At 38.5% G+C, this 17,157-nt stretch overlaps 1 protein-coding gene across 2 annotated transcripts in view; it reads left to right on the top strand.

Moving 5' to 3' along the window:
• The window catches only part of LOC127447378 (dual specificity calcium/calmodulin-dependent 3',5'-cyclic nucleotide phosphodiesterase 1A-like), an 85,720-nt gene that overhangs the window by 29,201 nt on the left and 39,362 nt on the right, over positions 1 to 17,157 (top strand). The window contains exon 1 of one of the 2 annotated variants that reach the window (XM_051709219.1): positions 1,649 to 2,019. The exons of the other annotated variant lie outside the window; for it this stretch is intronic. Coding sequence (XP_051565179.1) covers positions 1,967 to 2,019 — 53 coding nt within the window. The 5' untranslated portion in view covers positions 1,649 to 1,966. Of the gene's footprint in view, positions 1 to 1,648; positions 2,020 to 17,157 lie in introns of those variants that run through there. 2 annotated transcript variants of the gene reach the window in all.

Here is a 17,157-nt window from a genome sequence, read left to right as displayed (position 1 = left end):
GTAAAATCTTCATAAAGATGGGAGCCTGTGGTGAAATGTTATTAGTAATGCATGCTGACAATATAGTGCTTGTTTATGTATGAATATTTGACTGGATGCAGGTAGATATTTTGGCCTATAGTATTCCTCCTTAGCTCATCAGTGTCTTAGTGGTCATATTTTTGGCTTCATTGTGTGTCCACTGCCTTATTAGGACACTTTGGGCTTTCTTTCCACTCATGTCCCCTTTTATGTGACATGCCAGGATTTTATTGTCCTTTTGATTTACTTTTTCTGGTTCGGTTGAATGAGTTCCTCATTGAATTTGTCATATATTAACAATGTCTGATTATTTATCCTGATGATTATTTCTCCAAAATGTAAAAGAATGTTTTAGACATATGCAGTGACCCCCGATGCACACTTGAGGGTTTTGCAGTGCTTTACTTACGTCAGTCTTTCCATAGGGAATTTTGGTTCATGTGTTATAAACTTTTTTTCAGAACTGAAGGGAATAGTTCACCCAAAATGGACATTTCTGTCATAATTTACTCACCCTCATGTTGTTCCAACCCCATATGACCTTGCTTTGTTATGTGGAACACAGAAGGAGATGTTTTAATGAACATAGCCCTCTGTCTTTTCAATACAATGGCAGTAGATAGCGGTTTACTTTAAAAAGGACCCAAACGTATCATAAACATAGTCGTAGTGCGACTTGTGCATCATATTACAAGTCTTTTGAATGGCATACGATAGATTTTGATGAGAAACAACACAGAATTTAAAAGGTAGTACACCCAAAAATTTCAATTCTCTCATCATTTACTCACCCTCATACCATCTGAGATGTGTATGACTTTCTTTCTTCTGCAGAACACAAACAAAGATTTTTAGAAGAATATTTCAGCTCTGTAGGTCCATACAATGCAAGAAGCTCCAAAAGGACCTAAAAGGCAGCATAAAAAAAATCCTTAAGACTCCAGTGGTTAAATGTATATTTTCAGAAGTATAAAAGTATAAAAAAGTACTTAAATATTGATCTGTTTCTCACTTTTCAATGTGTCTTACTTTTATGCTGCCTTCATGTGCATTTTGAAGCTTCAAAATTGTGATACCCATTCACTTGCATTGTATGGTCCTACAGAGCTGGAATATTCTTCTAAAAATCTTTGTTTGTGTTCAGGGCAAGGGATGGCATGAGAGTCAGTAAACGATGAGAGAATTTTAATTTTCGGATGAACTACCCCTTTAATTAATTTTTCAGCAAAAGTCTTGATGTCATTTGCGCGTTCATGAGTGCTATGAGAGCTTGTTCAATTTTGCGCAAGGTCTCACATTAACTAAACAAGCTTCTCCAGCCCACAACAAACTATTTTATCTCAAAAGATCAAGGAAAATTTGATTACTCTCAGAAACTTACACTATTCTCCAAAACAACAACTCGCTCGACATCACATAACTTTGTCCACACATCACACCAAACGAAAGCCAGTTTGTCATATAATTACTGTTTCCTGTCATGCATCCAGTCCTTCTTTTTTTTAACCTGGCCTTGACGGTAACGTTAATTTGCCTACTTGACAGCTTTTTTGAAAGAAAGAGAGAGGCCGTACGGGACATGCCTTAGAGAGGAGGCATGCATGAGGAAGCCTTTCCTTTTTAGAGTGTTTGCATGAGGGGCAGAGCTGAGAGATAAGAAGCTGCTCTTGTATACACTGTATACACTGAGCAGAGTTCAACGCCAGTGCAGGTTGGAGCTCCAGTGGCCGCCTGGCGCTCTCCAAGTTTGGTGTTTGTGCCTGAGTGTTTCTGTGATGTGGCCTCCATGGCCCTTTCCACTGGGCCGTCACTGAAAGAGTAAGAGGAGAGAGAGAGAGTCTAGATCGGGCAGAGCACAAACGGCAATGTGAGGAGCAGCTGGGGACAGTTTGACTGAAGCTTGAGCTTATGCTCTCTGGCATGATCTCTGAACTCGTGCTTTTAAATGGATGAGAATGTTACCATCAGAAGGAAGCTTCTCCATGGACCTATCTTCAGGTAGGAGATCAGCACCTTTTGCGACTTCCCGTTTCTACTTATATATGTGACTATTTTGTTTGTAAGGGAACACTGAAGTTTAGAAGTTTGTCTGGTGTACGCTGTAGTAGGGGTGTTTGCTGGAAGTCTCCTGCTTTTTAGAAAGCAAGCAAGAAAGAAAGAGCCTAGTAATCTTCTCTAGGGGTAGAGATCTTTTCATATATATTTACCAATAATACATAGTAAATAACACACTCAGTTTAGAAGTCTGACTTGTACCTCTGGAGAAAGTTCGCAATCTTGTTGCTATAGCAGTCTTGCATGTGTAGCAGAAAATCGCAAATGAGGTCTCTTTAAAATCTCAGTTGTTTCTCCTAGAAAGCAATAAAATAAAATAGAGAGTAAATTGAGAAGTGTTTTGCATCTTAGATGTTTCACCCGAGAAAATGACCCAAATCTCACATGTGGCTCCTCTAGAGTTTCAGATAAAATCAATGGATCAATTTAACAATACATGGTAATATAACACTCTTTTATAGTTTAGAAGTTTGTCTACCTCTGTAAAAAGTTGGCTATTGCTTTTTGTAACAGTGTTTCTGCATGTGTGCCTGCAAGATAGATTAAAAAATATATATGATAACATGGTTTTCTCATGGTTATAAACAGGGTTGGGAGGGTTACTTTTGAAATGTATTCCACTACAGATTACAGAATACATGCTGTAAAATGTAATTTGTAACGTATTTCGTTAGATTACTCAAGGTCAGTAATGTATTCTAAATACTTTGGATTACTTCTTCAGCACTGGTAGATTTTTTTTCACTTGTCTTGACTATAAAAACTCTGCCAGTACAGTAAGACAAAACACACATGTTAAAAATACATTCTCTGAAAAACCTAAATATCTTATGCAGTGTTGTTTCTAAAACAAAATAAATCAAATGATCTTGTTTTAAGGATTTTTAGATATTTTTACAGGAAAACAATACAAAAATTATTATCAAGAATAAGATTTTTGCCCTAATATCAAAGGTCTTACTAGAAACATGAGAATTTTCTTGAAAAACAAAATATGATAGTGCCTGGTAACATGTGCATGTAAAATGGCTAGAAACAGCATTTTAGCTTAGCATAAAGCTGACAATTTACACAAGGTTTATTTCTATTTCTTCTGCTCCAAACTTACTTCAAACTCACTTCTCTGTCTGCTCGTATGAATGTAACACATCATAAGAAAGTGTTTCACCGCTGTTCAAATGCACTTTGGATTGCATCATTTATATGTATAAATGTTTTCCATCTGAAAGGACTAAATATGAAATGAAACAAATGACAATAAAATGCAAAGTAATCTCTTCAGGAATCAAAATACTTTTTGAATGTAACTGTATTCTAAATACTAATGATTTAAATTGTAACTGTAGTGGAATACAGTTACTTATATTTTGTATTTTAAATATGTAAAAAATGAAAATTCTGTCATCGTGTACTCACCCTTATGTTGTTCCAAACCCCAAGGGAGAAAGAAAGATATTAGGCACAAATTTTAGTCTCTCAGTCCCCATTAATTACAACTGAATGGAGAAAAAAAATGCAATGAAAGTGAATGGTGTCTGAGGCTAACATTCTGCCTAACAACTGTTTGTCTGTGCCTCTAAAGAACTGTTGAACAACATGAAGACAAGTAAATTTTTGGGGGATCTATACCTTTAATATCTCAGTTGTTTCTCCTAGACAGCAATAAGATCAAACGAAGAGCAATTGGGTATTAGTCTCACTTGTGTCTCCTCTATAGTTTTAGAAGGGGTTTCAATAATGTCTCAAACTATGCTGAGATACTAAAACTTGCAGAAATCAGAGATCTCAATATAAACTCAAACATTTCTCATAAAATTTCAATACAAAATTATCTGAGCTATGCCATTCGCAATCATGCTAAATCTCTACTCTTACTGGATGTCAAAACATTTATTTTAAGTTCTCCAATCAACTTAGGACCACTGCTTAAACTTTTCTCTGGGTGTATCTTAAGTGTGACTTTGATTCCCAGGGGCACTTTCATCCTTATCTGCTTATACTCTGTTATCAGCCTCACTGAGTTTCAAAGGAATGGGTGCAAAATACCCTTCAGTAACTGCCCGTCTAATGTGGTTACGCTGTGATTAGAGGCAGAACATTAGGCTGTGCTTCATTGCTTTGCTTCATTATTTCAAGCAGGTTGCTAATCGCTTTGCTGCATGTAAACAGAAGCAGATGTGCAACAGGTACTTCTACATGCTTTTGTCAGACGGACATGTCACGTCAATTCGCCAGTCTCAAAGCAGGGTTTAAATTTCTCCACTCATGAGGATTAGGGGACACTGACTCTGTTTCAAAACCTAGTGAGCTGCCTTGCTGTCTACTGCCTACAAAGTAAGATTCTCTGTAACACCATGTCTACACTGGGTGCGTCCATTGATGCTAAGTGGCGCGATGAAGTGTCTTGAGGCTGCTACACTGGACGCATCGACACAAACATTCTTAACCATTTACTTGTATTGTTGGCTGTAGTAGTGCCAACGCGTGCAGCATAAAATGGAACAGGACACCCTTTTACTGTCGGTGCGACGTGTAGAATGCATAATTGATTTTAATGGAGTGTATTGCTTTTGACGCATTTTTGGCACATTCGGTGTAAACAGGGTGTAAAGGGAGTCGCACGACGGATGCATCTGGTGGACGACATGGCGCATTCTAAAATTCTAAACAATTGTTTTCTATGATGGTATGCAAATAGCCGCTGCCACTCTGGAGGCTGCTTAAAATTCTGCAGTGCTACGGAGCACAACTTGCAAAGTTTTCCATTAAATTTGACCCAAAGCATTATAAAAGGACATAGCAGGACTGTGACTAAAATGGTCGCAAATGCGACCAAAAATAATTGATTGCGACAATAATTTAAAATCTAGTTGCCAATGGCGACAGTCGGGTTGTGTGCGTTCATATGCGGTTCTGTCAGATATCATCTTGTGAGTTATTGAAAACATCTTTAGAGTGCACACCAGTGTGTCTCGTGCCGCTTTTCACCCGTTCTGTTGTGATGACGAGCTTGCTGCACCGCACGCAACAACAAACACAGCGCGAGAAAGTCATGAACAAATGACTCTTTTGAACCGGGTCTTTTTCATGAATCACCCGAAAAGAACTGAGGGTGTGAACTCAGGAGCTCTGGTTAGCAACAAATCATCCGTCAGTGTGATCACAACTGGGAGCACAGACATTTCAAAATAGGAGTCCCATGTGTATTTCGGGCTTCTTTATAATTAAAAGTCCTGCACCACTTTATATACACTACCGGTCAAAAGTTTTGAAACACTTGACTGAAATGTTTCTCATGATCTCAAAAATCTTTTGATCTGAAGGCGTATGCTTAAATGTTTGAAATTAGTTTTGTAGACAAAAATATAATTGTGCCACCATATTAATTTATTTCATTATAAAACTCAAATTTAATAAAAAAAAAAAATAAAAAAAGTTTTTGAAATGGATGACTTGGACCAAATAATAAAGAAAAGCAGCCAATAAGTGCCCAACATAGATGGGAACTCCTTCAATACTGTTTTAAAAGCATCCCAGGGTGATACCTCAAGAAGTTGGTTGAGAAAATGTCAAGAGTACATGTCTGCAAATTCTAGGCAAAGGGTGACTACTTTGAAGATGCTGAAATATAACACAGTTTTGATTTATTTTGGATTTTGTTTAGTCACAACATAATTCCCATAGTTCCATTTATGTTATTCCATAGTTTTGATGAATTTACTATTATTCTAAAATGTAAAAAAAAAAAAAACACTTTTTGGACAATTGAGGGACTCATACACAACTATTACACAAGGTGAAAACATTCATTGATGCTCAAGAAGGAAACACACTACTATATGCATACTATGCTTTATGTAAATATCTGCTTATGTAGATTCTGAAGGGCAGTACTAAATACAAAAATGTTTTATCTCTATATTTGTATTAATTATGAAAGGGGTGTGAACATTGATGAGACAAAAGGGGAATGAAAACTTACGTATGTTCTCAACTGTATGAATCTATTAAACCTCAGATTAATGAAACTCTAACAAACATAAGCACATACAAATATTGGGTAAAATTGTCTATTTTCTGTACTGAGTAAATTATATTTGTAATTGACATATCTTTGGCTGTTTCTTGACTGTTTCGCTTCTGTTTGGCTGGTTTTAGAGTGGTCTAAGAGACTTAGCAGTCTGACCAGCTAAACCAGCTAAATACCAGCTTGGCCTGGCTGGAAGACCAACTAAACCAGCTAAGACCAGTAAACCTCCTTAGGCTGGTTTAAGCATTTTTTTTTTTTTTTTTTTTTTTTGAGCAGTTAGATGCAATGATGTCTTTATATTTGACCAAAATAGGTAACTTAGAAGGCAGCATAATTATGCTTCCTAACTTTTGGAATAGCCTTGGGGAATAGCTGGTCTCCAAGCCTGGCCAAGCTGGTGTCTAGCTGGTCTTCCAGCCTGGACAAGCTGTTTTTTTAACTGGTCTAGCTGGTCTCTCAGCCTGACCAAGCTGGTTTAGCTGGTCTAGCTGGTCTCCCAGCCTGGCCAAGCTGGTTTTAGCTGGTCTCCAAGTCTGGCCAAGCTGGTGCATATCTGGTTTAACTGGTCTCCAAGCCAGGCCTAGCTGGTTTTACTGGTCTAGCTGGCCTCCCAGCCTGGCCAAGCTAGTTTTAGCTGGTCTAGCTGGTCTTCAAGCCTGGCCAAGCTGGTGAATAGCTGGTTTAGCTGGTCTCCAAGCCTGGCCAAGCTGGTGAATAGCTGGTTTAGCTGGTCTCCAAACCTGGAAAAGCAGATTTTACTCGTGTTGCTGGTCTCCAAGCCTGGCCAAGCTGGTTTTAGTTGGTCTCCAAGTTTGGCCAAGCTGGTGCATATCTGGTTTAACTGGTCTCCAAGCCAGGCCTAGCTGGTTTTACTGGTCTAGCTGGCCTCCCAGCCTGGCCAAGCTAGTTTTAGCTGGTCTAGCTGGTCTTCAAGCCTGGCCAAGCTGGTGAATAGCTGGTTTAGCTGGTCTCCAAGCCTGGCCAAGCTGGTGAATAGCTGGTTTAGCTGGTCTCCAAACCTGGAAAAGCAGATTTTACTCGTGTTGCTGGTCTCCAAGCCTGGCCTAGCTGGATAAGCTGTTTAAGCTGGTCTCCAAGCCTGGCCAAGCTGGTTTTAGCTGGTCTCCCAGCCCGGCCAATCTTGTGTATAGCTGGTTGAGCTGGTCTTCAAGGCTGGCTAAGCTGGTTTTACTGGTCTAGCTGTTCTCCCAGCCTAGTCAAGCTGGTTTAGCTGGTCTAGCTGGTCTCCCAGCCTGTCCAAGCTGGTTTTAGCTGGTCTAGCTTGTCTTCCAGCCTAGCCAAGCTGGTGTATAGCTGGTTGAGCTGGTCTCCAAGCTTGGCTAAGATGGTTTTACTGATCTAGCTGGTCTCCCAGCCTGGCAAAGCTGTTTTTAAACTGGTGTAGCTGGTCTCCCAGCCTGTCCAAGCTGGTGTTTAGGTAGTTAGCTGGTTAGCTGGTCTCCCAGCCTCAGTATCTCATAAGTGCCCAAAACCCCTCTTAAACCAGCACAACAGACCAGCCAAACTGTCCAGGTTTTTTTTTAAGCAGGGACCAGAGGCTAAATTAGTGAGGTAGAGTAGACGGAACATATCAGATTGCATTTTTTGCTGAAACTATTGTAACGTCAAGGGAAAACAGTGGCGTATTGCACATTTTTCATAGCTGAGATCTTGGTGTTACAATTTGTTAGGTGTTCATGACAAAGCACACAGGACTGCATTTGAATTAAAGCAACAGTTCATCCAAAAATGAAAATGCTGTCATGATTAACTCACCCTCATGCCATTCCAAACATATATGACTTACTTTCTTCTGTAAAACACATAAGGAGGTATAGGCAGAATGTTAGCTTCAGTCACCATTCACTTTTGTTGCTTCTTTTTTCCATACAATGAAAGTGAATAGTCACTGAGGCTAATATTCTGCCTGACATCTCCTATTGTGCTCTATGGAAGAAAGAAAGACATACCGGTTTGGAACAACATGAGATAAATGAGTAAAGGAAAACAGAATTTTCTTTCTTTTCAGAACTTTTTTGGGTAAAGTCTTTACATTTGACACAAGTTTCATTTCTTAGATAGTGGAAAAGGATGGCATTGATGTGGTAGATCTTAAAAGAGTTTTATCACCTAAGAGCAAATATTTTACCCTCTATAGTAGGAAATCCCGCTGTGGTTTTGAACACAGTTAGTTGATTACAGTTATAAAATCCCGCATAGCCTACATGAAACACATTTGTTCAGACAATTTGTAATAAAAAACAGCTGTCCATCTGTTTGAGTGGTGTGCTTGCATGTTATATGACAGTACAATATAGTGTATAAAATTTTTTTTTAGCAACATTTTCTGAAATGATTTAACTATTCAAAGCATTAACTTTGAAAAGGTGGAATGCAGTTGATTTAAAAATTAAAAAAATAAAATAAAAAAAAACAGTTTAGTTTGAAGCCAAGCCGTGCAGAATGTAAGCCCTCACTAATTTATTGTCAAGATCAGATTTTTACTTTTTTAATAAGTAATGCACGCGTTGTTGCATGAAGCCACTGAGAATCAGCCAGGTGGCCTTTTGCTTGTCAACACTGTCGTAGCCTGAGGTGATATATATGTTGAGGTCCTTTGGCATGACAGCATGCACTCGAGCTGACATGAACTCCACAAGATGTACACGTTGTCCAGCATGATCTGAGAATGATCTAAAGAGCATCTTGTGTACTTTAATGGAAGCAAGAAAGTCTGACCTTTTGTACAAAGGATGTGACATGGTCAGTGTCACAAATTTGCTTATATTTAGGTACCCACTGTATACATGGAAAGAAACTAGATTGTGCTTTTTTCTCCTATGAGACTTTATCATAGGGTAGCATGGTTCAGTTTTTGTAATGAGCGTACCTTTAATGTAATATAATTTTGCTAATGTGTGCATTGAATGAGAGTTGCATTCCAGAATCAATCCCTTATCATCTGCAGTTCTGTTTTGAGGACATACAGTACGATCTGTTTGCCATAGAATAGGTCAACATAGCTTTCAGGGGAAAACTTTGGACTGTGGTTAAGAAATGTTCCTCATCAAAGCCAATAAATTATTAAGAATTTAATGAAAAATAAGAATACAGTCCTAACCTAGCCTTATTTACCCTAGAGAGAATATTATGTATTCCTCATCGGGGAGAGTCAGTTTTCAAACCGTTGACCTCATCCCCTGACATTTCTGGCTCCTTTCCAAACATGAAATTAGTAGAGGCTTTTTTTAAAGTATAGTACAGCTCATTCTACAGCAATAAACCACTTGAGGCTTCACATTACAGTGATTTTACCATGGTTAAGGGTGTTTTAGGCACTCCACTTTAAGTTGTGCATAAGAACACCCCTTGCCTGTGGTAAAATTACAGCTAAATCGGATGATTATTTCATTTATAAAATAACAGTAGAAACAGCACTATGTTAAAAGACAAGTGTTCATTAATCTGTTACATTTATTAATATTGATAATCAGAATAAACTATTTTATTTAGGGTGTTTACGGTTGTCAAGCAATATGAACTTGGAGCATAATATAGAAGGTGCAGTCACAGGTGTGCTTTTATCTGCATTTTACAAAAGCTTCGGACCCACTTTATATTAGTTGTCTTCAACTACTATGTACTTAAGCATTTGATACAATGTATTATTATGAACATACATGTTTTTGCATTGTACATACATGTAGATGTAAGTAGATCTATAATTACACTGTTTACCTTACCCCTAATCCTAAACCTAACCTTACCCCAACCCTTACCCTAAACCCTAAATAGAGGTAGACCGATATATCGGTTTTACAGATTAATCAGTGCTGATAGTTGCTTTTTGGAATTATCAGTAATCTGCAAAAATTTATGTTGATCTGGGCAGTTGTCGATAGCTTTTCATTATTTTGTCATTTCAAAATAAGAGTCCCCAGTGTGCTTCGGACTTGTTTTAAAAGTCCCACGTTATGCACCAAATCTTATTTTTGTCATGGTTTTATTGGGATTTTGTTTGAACAAAAAACTGCATCTGGGATTTTACTCATTTTGGACTCTTTGTCTTTGCCCGCCATTGTAAAGAAAGTATAAAAATTGTTTTTGACATTCTATGAATTGATTTTAAAAACTATCGGCCGATGAATCGGTTATCGGTCTTTCCCACCACCTTAGTTATCGGTTTCGGCAAAATCAACTATCGGTTGACCTTTAACCATAACCTTACCCCTAAACCTACCTGTACCTCAACCTCAGTAGCAGCAAATGTGAATCTTGTGAGAAATGTGCAGAACAACATGTAGTTACACAATAAGTACATTGTATTGAATGTATTTTAATGTTAGTACATAGTAGTTAAAGACACCTAATATGAAGTGGGACCAAAGTTTTGAACACAGCTCATCCAATCAAAATGTAAAATCAGAAATGTACATTTTATAATACACATATGCCTGAATTGTAATACATAAATGATGGAGTTTGATTGTTGAGAGGTGTCAGAAGATTACATATTGTTTTTTGTTTTTTTTGTTTGTTTGTTTTTTTATTTGCATGTTTTGAGAAGCTCCTGAGACTACTGCAAGTCACTGGAGGCACTGTGGTTGCCCTTCGTCTTCGTCACTAGTAATCACATTTTTAGTGCTATTTCCTCGACATCAGGTAAAACATCTTTATTCCCCAAGGGCTGGGATTTACATTGCTAGTGGAGGATAAGCAGAGAAAGATTTCTAACAGAGATAGAATCTTAGCCAGTATATCAGTGCACTTCATGCTGCCAAAACAGGACTAGACCAATGTAAGTCTTGCATTTAGGGGCTTCTGCTAAACTGCCACAAATGGGAACCCAAGAAGTTTGTTTACAACACAGTGTAACCCAACCTGTTCTGCGGACATTAAGATGTGGGTTCGGGGTTTGGAGAGGGTATGCTTGTGGAGAAAGGGATGTTTGTTTAATCAGAGCTCTGCTTGGCTCGAAGTATTGTTCAGATTATTGCAGACTGCTTATGTCAACCTGGGTTTATAATATCACCAGAGGAGCCAAAGAAGTCCTGTAGTCAAATGCATGCAGGCAAAATATGAGGCGTGTATTTCCTAAAGGATTATATTGTTTAACTAGATGTTTCATATGATTTGGGGATGTAAATGATGTTCAGTGCCCCAAAATTTAAAGAAATAGTTCACCCAAGTCACTATTCACTTAAAGTCTTCACCTGCTCTAAAGGAATATTTCGGGTTCAATACAAGTTAAGCTCAATCGACAGCATTTGTGGCATAATGTTGATTAGCACCAAAAAAATGTTTTGACTCATCCCTCCTTTTCTTTAAAAAAAGCTCAAATCTGTTTTACGGTGAGGAACTTACAATGGAAGTGAATGGGACCAATCTGTAAATGTTAAAATGCACACTGTTTCAAAAGTATAACCACAAGACGTGAACATTAAACGTGTTTTAGTGTGATAAAATCGCTTTCTAACCTTTTCTGTGTAAACTTTTATATCAAACTGTACAACTTCGTTTGCCATGACGACATAATGCCATAAACACTAAAAACCTAAAACGAGCATAAAAACAATGATTTAAACAACTTTACTGCTCAAATAATACAGGAGTTTTAACAGAAGAATTAATGTAAGTGCTTTTATAAAATTATAAACTTCACATTTCTGCCTCTTAAAGCCTCCAAAAATTGGCTTCCATTGTTAGTGTCTCACCGTAACCTCGATTTTTGCTTTTTCTTTACGAAAAGGAGGGACAGGTCGAAATTTTTTTTTTTTTTTTTTGTGGTAATCAATATTATGCCACAAAGGCTGTTGATTGCGCTTAACTTGTATTGAACCCGGATCATTCCTTTAAACTTGGTGCATGAAAACATGTCAGATCAGGTTTGATATCAATGACCACATTTACATGCACACCAATACACTGATTATTCCCAAAAATCTGCTTATTTAAAAAATCTGACAAAGCAAGAATACCATGTTTACATGGGATTTGAAATAATCGCGTTATTCTCTGCTTTTGACGTCAAACCGTGAAGAGACATACGATCAACACGGGCACACATTGGATAAGCCGGTGAGAACACCGGTAAAGATGTTTACATGCCACGCGAAATCGGCATAATGGGCAAAAATCTACCCGTGTCAACCGGTTTATTCCGTTTATGACCTTACACTGATAAAGCAACGCCGTTTATTGCGTTTTCATGACCACACACGTTGTCGGCTTATTAAGCATAATTGGTTATGCATAAACATGCTTACTTTTTGGGTGAGCTATTCCTTTAAATGCCAGCCCTACAAACAGGTATATTGGTTTGCCAGTCTGCAGCAAGATACCTTATTGAAGACACAAGGAGATGTTCTCAAGAGGGTACCGAATATGAGATTGTGAGTGTCCAGGCTGGAAAACTGCCAAGAGGCCTGCAAACACTCATGGTCAGGCCTAAGCAGGGCCACAGACATGGTGTAAATGTAATCTGTAAGAAGGTGCGTGATACATTTAGCCAACACGGTTCATAAACAATACAGCAAGCAATAAAAATAAAGAGCTTTAGCCAACATGTGGGAAGCTTTTTGCACAAGTGAGAAATGCAGGAGAATGAAGAAACCAATGAAATGAGTAATTTGTTATCTTTGAAATAACATAATACCATACTATTCTATCTATATACAGCAGAAGGAGTAAGAGTAGTATGGTAGTATTCTAAATGTAACAAATATAAAAATATAAAACTTTTTGTGAATAGGAGTAGTGCCATTTCATTCATTTTCATTCATTTTCATTGGAGGGGTCCGGTGGTTGTTTATATTCGCATCTGGACAGTATATGAGTGAAAGAGAAAGTCAGTTATGTTTTACATTTCTAGAACTTCTTAGTATTTTAAATTTTGTGCAAAATTATTTTTTTGTGGTAATCATCATTATGCCACAAATGCTGTCACTGATTTCCACTTAAAAGCGCTTACAGCACCACTGATATCTGCATGTGCTTGTAATGTGAATATTCAGTACAATGCTAATTCACGTGCTGTCCCACTGCAGAAATATGATTGACTCAGTTATTGATTTCATTTATATCCTATTTATTAACTTCAGAAACCATGCACTAATCCAAGATTAACCCTTTTAAGAGCATCGCCTACATATCTAGTGAGTTCCCTTGAGTTATTAATGCTTAATTTACCAGTATCTCATACTGAGTGTTTTTCACAGTTAATGGCGAAAATACCAGCACGTGATCAGGGGTCAGTTTGTTTCTTTCCAAAGCTATGCCTATGATCGCAATCAGTCTCTTTAAATACATTTGGTAAGCAGTGTTGGTTTAAAGAGGGACAATTTGTGACAATATTTTTCCTGTTGCTGAGGGATTTATTTATTTTTTGTAAAGTTAGCAGCTGGGATATCTGTGACATCAGAGAGCATTTATTTTTACAAATAAATGGGGCGGGAAACTGCATGTGCACACCACTGATGTAATTTTTCATACTTAAAAGGAGCTGCTTTGCTTCTTTGGATGCATCACATGCTCTTCCACATGTCTCTAATTATTGTCAGGTCAGTGAGTGGTCCTCTTGGTGCCATCTTGGTGGAGTGAGGAATTTAGAGCTGTCTGAGAGGTTGGCAGCATGTCTTTCTATCTTTACAGCAAAGGGCCCTCACTGGGTCCCTAGAGGTTTGGTCTGGAGGCCAGTGACGACAGCGGCCCTCAGTTTAGGATGTATACACATAGAATGGCACCACAAACTCATGGGAAAATGCTTGAAGTTGACCTTCATCTCTGTACTTGTGTGACTGGGGCACGAAGGTCTGCTGGCTGCCTGTGCCAGCGTCTCACTGGACCGCTGGTAGTGACGAAGAGAAACGTTCCATCTCTTTTACTCCTGGGCATTCTCATGCGCTCTCTGAGCACAAGCTGGCATTGCAGTCCCTTTCAGGAATGCTTCTAGAAAAACTTGAAGCAAACATTCAGGCAGTGTAGCCTGACAGATATCACTGCAAATTCAGTGACAGTAGGTGGAAAGTTTTTCAGCTGAAATTGGTCTGTGCTTAGTGAAAGTCGAACCACTGCCCCCAGTGGCCAAAGCTGGAAGTGTTGTTGAATGTATGGGCAAGTTTTAGCTCCTGAAATGTCCGCAGATATGAACCAAAAGTGAGTTGTAAAGCAAGTTGTTTTTAGCTGTAAATGCTGTAATACAGTCAACAGGAATGCATATTTTATAAATATTTGATTAATGTTTTTGCAAAGCAAATTTTATGATATTCTTCTCACTTTCAGCACTTTATAAGCACTTAATATTCTTCTCATGTGGAACGTGGATGTGTCCGGAGTGATTGAAGACTGAAAAAGGAAAATTCTCATCATTTACTCACCCTCATGCCATCCCAGATGTGCATGACTTCTTTCTTCAGCAGAACACAAACAAAGGTTTTTAGAAGAATATTTTAGCTTTGTTGGTCCATACAATGCAAGTGAATGGTGATCAGACATTTGTAGCTCCAAAAATCACATAAAGGAAACATAAATGTAATCCATATGACTGAAGTGGTTTTATGCATATCTTCAGAAGCGATATGATAGGTGTGGGTGAGAAACAGATCAAAATTTAAGTCCTTTTTTTACTCTAGATCTCCAGTTTCACTTTTGTTCCTGCCAGTTTTCTGAAAATGAAAGTGGAGATTTAGGGTAAAAAAAGGACTTAAACTTTGATCTGTTTCTCCACACCTATCATATCTCTTCTGAAGATATGGATAAAACCACTTAAGTCATATGGATTACTTTTATGTTTCCTTTATGTGATTTTTGGAGCTACAAATATCTGATCACCATTTACTTGCATTTTAAGGACCTACAGAGCTGAAATATTCTTCTAGAAATATTTGTGTGTGTTCTGCTGAAGAAAGAAAGTCATACACATCTGGGATGGCATGAGGGTGAGTAAATAATGAGAGAATTTTCATTTTAGGATGAACTATCCCTATAGAGTTTGATCAAAGGAAAACGATATCTGTTATGGTGTAAGAAACATAATGAAACATTTTCACTATAGAAGCACAGTTCCAATTCAGTAAAGTGGTTTACTCATGAATATAATAACTAGCCCTATGGAAATAAGGTGTTTAGTTAGTTTGATTTCACACAGCACGTTGAAGTTCGAAAACTCTGTTGAATTCAGAAGTTTCTAGCTGCCCAGATGATCAAAAATAAATCATATTCATTACAAACATGAAATGCAACTACATATATTAAATATTAATTGCAATTATGTTAGAAAACAGAACGATAACAAAAAACTGCATCATATATGTGATGACCATGTACGTCAGCCACCACCGAAGATGGGGTGTTGTGCCTTTCCGGCAGGTCTTCCCCGCCTTCTCGGACCTGGGAGGGAGATAAGGGGAGGGAAAAACAAAACAAAAAAAAGAGAGGGAAAGGCCAACACAGAGCAACATCGGGAGAGAGAGAGAGGAGAGAGAGAAAAAAAAACGCATTCGCCGGTTCTCTGATATGCCGTAGCCTGGTCCTCGGTCACTTCTCCACCCTCTAGTGGATGACAGCCACTCCTCCGCGGGTGGATCGGAGGCAGTCCTCTGGCCTCTGGCGGACGGAACGCCCCGCCGCATTTTGGTGGATGGTAGGGGTCTCCTCCGCCCCTGGCAGCGGTTCTCCCACTCCATGCGGTCGGCAGTGAACCCCTCCCCGCTCGTGGACGCCGGTCTTATCTTAATACAGTTGCATTTTTGGTCTTGCTGGTGCCACTTTATTGTGCTATGGGGGCCAATAAAAACCACTAATTGCAACTGTCAGATCACCCCAATTATTGTTCGAGCTGCACCTTGCATAAAGTCCTTAATAATCACAGTAGTTTGTTTCTTTGTTTTCCTCACCGGTTTTTGCCCTTCCCCAATGATGGATTAATACACGCTATTAACCTTTTCCAGGTTAGAGAATTTTTGAGAGAGAATTATTAATTGATTAAGATGGCTAGTTACTGTATGTGAAACATTTTGATTATTGTTGTAAATGGATGTAATTATCAGAAAGACATTATACATTAATTATTTGCAGCAAGTTGCAATTTAGCCTAAAACTGGGTTTCATGTAATTTACGGTATATTTTTTTTATGTTTTCTATTTCACTAACAACCCCTTAGTTTAATTTCACTTATTTTGGGCTTGTTATGTGAGTCCAGGTTGCTTGTTTTTCTTGCAAGATCTGGCAACCCTGCTTTCATGGATTGTTTTAAAAAAAAAATGTTTATCACTAATCTGCAGGGTGGATATACACTGTGGGCTATGAAAAGCCTTGGTGTCTCTAGATTTGGAAAATAGGGACTCACCTACTGGCCCTAATCTTCAGAGCAGAGGTGGAGATGGTTTCAAACAGTCATACTGGGCAGCATGTTATGCTGTGGGCTCAAGAGTCCGGATGCAGCTAAAAGCAGACAGCCCAGCTTGGTTTATTGCGTATGTTTTTGCTTCTGGGAGGCCTGCTAAAGAAGTTAAGCTATTCGTATTCTCTCTGTTTCCTGACGGGCTTTTTTTAAAAGCTTATTTTAATTTCCATACGCTCACAGCAGTCTAAAGACCCTCACCAGAACACTGTGAGGGGCCATGACACAGTCTTCAAAAATACAGTTTGTCTAAGTGGCTGTGCTCTCAATGGTATCTGGCAACCCTTCAAACTTGCCTCATCACTTGTGTTTTTCAGCCTTTTCACTTATATTTTTATGATACACTCACTGAGCACTTTATTAGGAACACTTTGGTTAATAGTTCCCAATGTGGTCTTATGTTGTAGCCCATCCGCCTCAAGGTTCGTCATGTTGTGCATTCTGAGATGCTATTTTGCTCACTACAATTGTACAGAGTGGTTACTGTAGCCTTTCTGTCAACTCGAACCAGTCTGGCCATTCTCCATTGACCTCTCTCATCAACAAAGCATTTCAGTCCTCAGAACCACCACTCACTGAATGTTTTTGGTTTTTGGCACCATTCTGAGTAATTTTAGAGACTGTTGTGCATGAAAATCCCAGTAGATCAGC

The sequence above is a fragment of the Myxocyprinus asiaticus genome, chromosome 10 (assembly GCF_019703515.2).
Source record: "Myxocyprinus asiaticus isolate MX2 ecotype Aquarium Trade chromosome 10, UBuf_Myxa_2, whole genome shotgun sequence".
In the NCBI taxonomy this organism is placed as follows: Eukaryota; Metazoa; Chordata; class Actinopteri; order Cypriniformes; family Catostomidae; genus Myxocyprinus; species Myxocyprinus asiaticus.
This window is presented reverse-complemented; position numbering and strand designations above follow the sequence as displayed.